We start from the raw sequence: 6,381 nt of genomic DNA on the forward strand, positions 1-6,381 counted from the left end.
TAAGCCGTAAGCAACATGGCGTTATTCACACGCAATTTAACGAGATCATTCAACTCGCGATACTGGCTGCGGTTTGTGACTACTGTCTAAATGTTCTGAAAAGCATAATATGAATGGACGTTGCCGCCGCCGCTGTATGATGAGTTTCACGGGAGGACGAAGCGGAAAACGTACGAAGGGATGCACGAAGTTAGCGCAGGATACGACTTCGCCGTGATGTGGATCCATCCGCGTGGGCATTCGATCAGGCACGGGTATATCCACCTGTGTTCTTCGGCAGTTGCCAATTTGTTGGACGTACAGTCTGTAGTGTGTGCCGTTGTGGATGCGCTGGTTTGAAAATAGAGGTGGGCTGCTTGACGACTTTGAGAAACTCTTGCAGCTATATGACCACAGCTTTCAAACGCATCATGTGGATTTTTCGTTGGTTTGGTATTGTTTTCAGATGCTGTCGCACGAATCCCTCGCTAGGTGGCCTTGAGCATTCCGAAAGGTCGGATCCGCTCCCTACATTTCGGAATCAACGGTGCTTTCAGAAGGAAAGCTCACATATCCCAAGAGCAGAGACTCCATGATCGAATTCGAAGGTGCCAAGTGCAGAGGAGTGTCCAGCTACGGCAAATATTGAGCAAGGCAGACTTGATTTCCATCCGAGGAATACCAACTTGAGCGTTTACTGCATGTATGTTTGCATTGCCCTGGGTCAAAAGGATGGCGGCTCCATGGATACGACTTGACCGAGCGCATATGTGTAAAGGAGTGGACCCAGAGGCGTCGACAGCATCGACGTTTGCCCCATTGGACACCAGGAGCGACATCACGACCTCACCTTCTTCTGACGAAGCCGCCATGTGCAAAGGAGTGGCGCCATAACCGTTTCTTGCGTTGATATCGTGCCCTTCTTCCAGCAGCCATTGAATCGCATCCTATGTTTCAGGTGAGCAGCGTGCATCAACTCAAGGAGTCACACCGAGCGACCACGAAATGCCGCAACGTGCATTGGCGTCGCCAGGTGGAATCGCGCATGAGGTATTCCACTCAGCGCAACTTGAGGGACCTGGTTCCCACTGCGGACGTCAAATGGATGAACTACAACTTTGTATTGAACAGATTTGTGCGAGGAATGCTCGAACTCGTCGTATTGCTGCACGCATGTCCCTGAGGTTCGCAAGCTGTGCTGGGGCATGAAGAGCTGTGGGTAGTACCTGTCTGCCAGGTCAGACTGTGTACTTGATGCCGATAATCACAACTTACTGTCGCACACGCCGAGTATGATAAGAACAAGGAGCGCGACGGCATCTTTGCGCTTCGACGTCAGTCTGCTTGCCATGGAGCACGAATCTCTATGGACTTTTCACAAATTTGGTTGGTGAAATATCAAGCGTGGCATAAAACTATGTCCAATTAAATCGTTAAAATTCAGTTTAATCAGCCAATCATTTTTGATAATTAAGTTGAAGATTAACACCTGCTGCAAAGTTCGATTTTCGGTCGCTTGAGCAAGATGGCTGGCGTGGACGGCGCAACCCACCCGAGTGCGCCGCTACTTCCTGTGCGAACCCCATGGTTGGGTGCCTCAAAAATGCGAAAATATGCCACCCACGTCATTGTGATCACGCTGGTCTCGTTGACGTTCGTCTTCCACTCGATCGATCGATCCAGGCCGCTGGCATCGCTGTCGAAACGAGTTGCATTCGGAGGCGACCTTCGTCAACGCTGTGAAGAACACTTCATTCTCCAGCCGTTGGACCACTTCGACGCCTCGTCCGACTTGTTCTCCCAGCGGTACTTTGTGTGCGATGAATTCGCCGCACTTGATGCAAACCCTCCTATCTTTTTCTACACTGGCAACGAAGGCAACGTCGAGCTCTATTTGAACCATACCGGACTGATGTGGGAATCTGCGCCCACGTTTGGTGCGCGACTCGTGTTTGCGGAACATCGTTACTTTGGTCAATCCTTGCCCCCTCAACGTGCAAATCAGTCGCGACATGAGTATGCTGCCCATTGCTCGTCTCAGCAAGCTTTGGCTGACAACGCCGTCCTCCTCAACCACCTGCGTGCGAACACTTTGACGCGCGTCATTGCGTTTGGAGGATCGTATGGAGGCATGCTCGCCGCTTGGATGCGGTTGAAGTACCCCCACTTGGTGCAAGGAGCGATTGCGTCGTCCGCGCCGATGTTGAGCTTCCTCGGATTCAATCCACCCATGGACATGGAGAGTTTCTCCAGAGTCGTCACGTACGATGCAAGTCCCGCGGCAGGGTCGGCGCCGCGGTGCGCTCCCAACATCAAGCGCGTGTGGCCATTGGTATTTGGCTTGGGTGATTCACACGAAGGGCGCACGAAATTGGCCAGTGTATTTCAGCTGTGTCAGCCCCTCCAAAGCCCCGACGACGTGGCCGCATTGACCGACTGGCTGAAGGATGCCTATGATACGCTAGCCATGGGAAACTACCCGTATCCCTCGAGCTACATGACGAACGGAGAGCGCTTGCTACCAGCGTTCCCCATGCGGGAAGCTTGTTCGCTCTTGGCGGACAACCTGGAGGACACGACAAAGCTCCTTCAGGCCATGCTTGCCAGTGTGAACGTCTACTACAATTCGACAGGAGCAGTCAAGTGCCACTCAATCGCTTCCAACGGCGACGACGATGAGGATGACTTCTGGGACTATCTGAACTGTGCAGACATGTATACCCCACTTGACGCAACAGGAGGGGACAACGACATGTTTTGGCGAGCTTTGCACAACCAAACCGAGGACGAGCGACAGTGCCAAGAGAAATGGGGCGTCAAAATGCGTCCATTTTGGCCATCCATCGTGTATGGCGGCGTTGAAGCGTTCGCCACGTCCAGCAACATTGTGTTCACCAATGGAGAGTACGATCCGTGGGCTCCCACTGGCATCCTGACGTCCTTGTCCGACACCGTGATCGCATTGAAGATTGCAGAAGGAGCTCATCATGTAGATCTCATGTTTAGCAACCCGTTGGACCCGCCCGCACTGCGGATGGCGCGCGAGGTACAGCGCGACCACATCCGCAAGTGGGTCCAAGTCCACTCGACGACTTAACTGTAAGGTTGATTGTTCGGTGAAACTCTGTAGCTTTTTATTGGTTGCAATAGATCCAATGAAAAGTGCTAATTCAACTAAAACTATATTGATTGGGTGTAATATAACCAATCCTATGTTCACATTTGCCACCAATCCCATCGCAGACCATTCCGTTTGCACTGACACAACGCGGCAACGATGGTGGGCACAACGGAGGAAGGCTCGTGCTCATGCAAGTCACTCCGTAGGCATCTGTGTTTCTCGGAGATCTCGATGACTTTATCGCGCCTTCACAAGCATGCGTGAACCCACTTTTCCTCACGAACAAGGACAAGTCCAAAGCACCCGCTCACGTGAACATGGACAGTGACATATACAGCGGCATCCATCAAGTCGCCATTGAGCCCGATCTCATCCGAAGCACGAACCAAGATACCGCGATGGTGTCGCTCAATGACTGCCTGGCTTGCAGTGGCTGCGTCACGTCCGCCGAATCCATCCTCATTTCTCAACAGAGCGCTGCGGAATTCCTCACAGCGCTGGAAACCCATCGCCACGACTGGCAATTCGTCGTGACGCTATCTCCTCAGGCCCGTGCGTCTGTTGCAGCCCATTTTAACCTGCCCCTCGCCGCTTGTCACCGCAAACTGGTGACGTACTTCCGTCAACTCGGGGTCCATGTCGTGCTCGACGCGGCATGCGCTGACGACCTCGCGCTGCTGGAAGCCCGTGCGGAATTTGTCGCTCGGTACCGCAATCGACAAACACTTCCATGGACCCGTCCCCCGTCGTCGCGCCCAGTTTCCTCCACACAGACAGACTACTACGACGCCGCCGCCACAGACGAACCGCCGTCGCATGTTGCGTTGCCCATGCTCACGTCGTCGTGCCCGGGGTGGATCTGCTATGCCGAGAAATCAAATCCCAATGCCCTGCCGTACATCAGTACTACCAAGAGCCCGCAGCAAATCAATGGGACGCTGGTGAAGCGGCTGATCTCGGCCGGCCAGCATATGCCCGTGTACCACTGCACGGTCATGCCATGTTACGACAAGAAGCTCGAAGCGTCTCGAAACAACTTTTTGGATGCGGCCACGGACACCCGCGACGTCGACTGCGTGCTCGCAGCGTCCGAGTTGCTGGAAATGCTTCAAGGCATCGACCTGGTAGAGCTCCCCGAAGCCACCCTCACAAGCGACGAGATCATGTGGAGCGGCTTGGCGAGGGACGGAAGCCACGTGTTGAGCAGTACGGCGGCCGTGACTGGCGACATTGGCAGCGGTGGCTACCTCGAGCATATTTTTCGATATGCCGCGAAGGAGCTGTTCAATGTGGATTGCCCCGATCAACTTCCCTACGTACAGGGACGCAATGCCGACTTCAAAGAAGTTTCGCTCCATGTCGGTGGGGTCGAAGTGCTTCGGTTCGCGCTTGCATATGGCTTCCGAAACATTCAAACGGTCTTGATGAAGGTTAAGCGCAATAAGTGCCCGTACCACTTTGTCGAGATCATGGCGTGCCCAGGTAAGGCCGTGGAAGGTCCGGCCAGCAAAAGACCTGACGTGGACGTAGGGGGATGTTTAAACGGAGGTGGGCAGATCAAGCCTGCAACCCCTGCGGCCAACAAGGCGCTTGTCGACAAAGTCGACACTGCTTTCCGAGGCACGACATTCCGCGACGTCGGGGCGAACCCCGCCGTCTCCCATGTGTACGACACGTACTTGGACGGCTGCGTGTTTTCATCCAAAGCGCAATTGGTGCTGCATACGCGGTATCATGCTGTGCCAAAGATGGAGCTGGCGAATCCATTTGGCATCAAGTGGTAGTTCCAGTAGCGCATAACGTTAGGAGACCCCCCACGAAAACAACATGGCAAGAAGACTCAATGGGACCATGACGTACGATGAAGTGGAGGAAGCTGCATGCATCATATAAAAATGCTTGAAGGATTCAGCTCCGTCCAAAGTTGGCTGGAACTTGTCGCCACGCTGATACCGTCCACAAAGTACGTGCTTGGACAGTTCGTGCTTTGCCAAGCAGTATCTCATGCATGCGTGAAGCCGCGCTGGCACTCGAATCATTCCATGTTGCCAGCCGCGGGACGATTGTCCAACTACATGAGGCAGTTGGAGGGGCGGCTCTTGACAGCCAACTTCATTCTTGAACGTGATGGCGGATGAAAGGACTGACAAGGGGTGGCTCGAAAAGGTCAAAGACACAGTACGTCACATGCAGCCATCACCGGCGTTTCCTCAATCGAGATGACCAGCTCAAGCATTCGTTTGGGCAAGACCCTCATAACCCCTCGGGGCCGATGCAAAGCGGGTACGAGACCCACACAGTGAAGACGTCGGCTGGCTTTGGCGGATCGAAACGCAGTGGGTTGACGGGCCACAGCGACCGAACATCCCCGTTTGCTGCCAAGTACCAGTTTGATCACGAAGACACGATGGACGAGGGGAGGGGAGAGCACCGACGACCTCACTGGCAAGACGACGCGTCGAAAAGCGACTTGGAGCGGCAAGAGGAAAAGATGCGTGAAAAAGTGGCCGAGCTCTACGACGTTTTGAAAGATAAAGCAGCGTCGGCCCGCGACGCAGTCATGGAAACCGCGTCGGACGTGAAAGATTCGGTACGTACGAGCCGGGGCAATGTGGAGGTGGTTTGGAAGGTCTCGGAGAAACTCACTCTCCCCGGTAGCTGAAGGAACGTGCCAAGGTGGTCAAGGACAAGGTCGACGACGTGGACAAGCGCCACGTCGAGACAGAGTCCGAGATGTCGGAGGAGCAGGATGCACGTCAAAAGTACCCCTGCTAATAGCATTGCATTGTGTCGTGAATCAAGTACTTCCGTTCTGCGAACTAGCGGAGCAACGAACTCTAAAGTGGAATCTGTGGCTCGTCCTGTCGTGCACTCGCCGACGACAATGCCGTCGAAACAATGGCATGTGTGATGGGGGTGACAACTGACTCGGTTGTAGTCCGACCTTGCCAATGAACAAAGCAGCCTCCTAGGGCTTGTTCAAGGAAACATGAGAAACTAAATGGCCAGCGGACGTGCCATCCCAACCCGCCGCCGTAGAGTGCGTCGTGCATACGGGTGTGTGTCGTGCATTGTCCAACGACGTCGAGTCGTTGGGGGTGGTGGGGGTGGTCGAAATGGTTGGGTTGGTTGCAATGGTTCATTTCCCCAAACTCGATGGCCCACGAACGCAAAGACGAGGGCGTACTGGCGAAGGTGAAGGACACGGTAGGGCAGCTGAGCTTGTTTGAATCGTAATGACGAGGGTGTGGGCAGCTCCGGTTAGGCCAAGACCCCAGTAA

The 6,381-nt window shown here is 54.2% G+C and overlaps 3 protein-coding genes across 3 annotated transcripts; all 3 read left to right on the plus strand.

Moving 5' to 3' along the window:
- The first annotated feature begins 1,483 nt into the window (after window positions 1–1,483).
- On the plus strand, window positions 1,484–3,198 carry H310_09132 (hypothetical protein). Its single transcript, XM_008875119.1, has one exon. The coding sequence runs from the start codon at window positions 1,505–1,507 to the stop codon at window positions 3,074–3,076; it is 1,572 nt and encodes a 523-aa protein (XP_008873341.1). The 5' UTR covers window positions 1,484–1,504; the 3' UTR covers window positions 3,077–3,198.
- Window positions 3,199–3,256: 58 nt separating this feature from the next.
- H310_09133 (hypothetical protein) lies at window positions 3,257–4,884 on the plus strand (the record flags this gene model as incomplete). The annotated part of the gene is made up of 3 exons (XM_008875120.1): window positions 3,257–3,259; window positions 3,307–4,582; window positions 4,631–4,884. 3 exons carry the CDS (start codon window positions 3,257–3,259, stop codon window positions 4,882–4,884), a joined length of 1,533 nt encoding a protein of 510 aa, XP_008873342.1.
- Window positions 4,885–5,227: 343 nt separating this feature from the next.
- Window positions 5,228–5,896, plus strand: H310_09134 (hypothetical protein; the record flags this gene model as incomplete). Its single annotated transcript, XM_008875121.1, has 3 exons — window positions 5,228–5,278; window positions 5,328–5,690; window positions 5,759–5,896. The coding sequence occupies 3 exons, from the start codon at window positions 5,228–5,230 to the stop codon at window positions 5,873–5,875; spliced, it is 531 nt and encodes a 176-aa protein (XP_008873343.1). The 3' UTR covers window positions 5,876–5,896.
- Between the last annotated feature and the right edge of the window lie 485 nt (window positions 5,897–6,381).

The sequence above is a fragment of the Aphanomyces invadans genome, assembly GCF_000520115.1.
Source record: "Aphanomyces invadans strain NJM9701 unplaced genomic scaffold supercont1.20, whole genome shotgun sequence".
In the NCBI taxonomy this organism is placed as follows: domain Eukaryota; phylum Oomycota; class Saprolegniomycetes; order Saprolegniales; family Verrucalvaceae; genus Aphanomyces; species Aphanomyces invadans.

Bases quoted from the DNA above. Each gene is read 5' to 3' on its own strand.
- H310_09132 (XM_008875119.1), top strand. From the start codon at position 1,505: ATGGCTGGCGTGGACGGCGCAACCCACCCGAGTGCGCCGCTACTTCCT.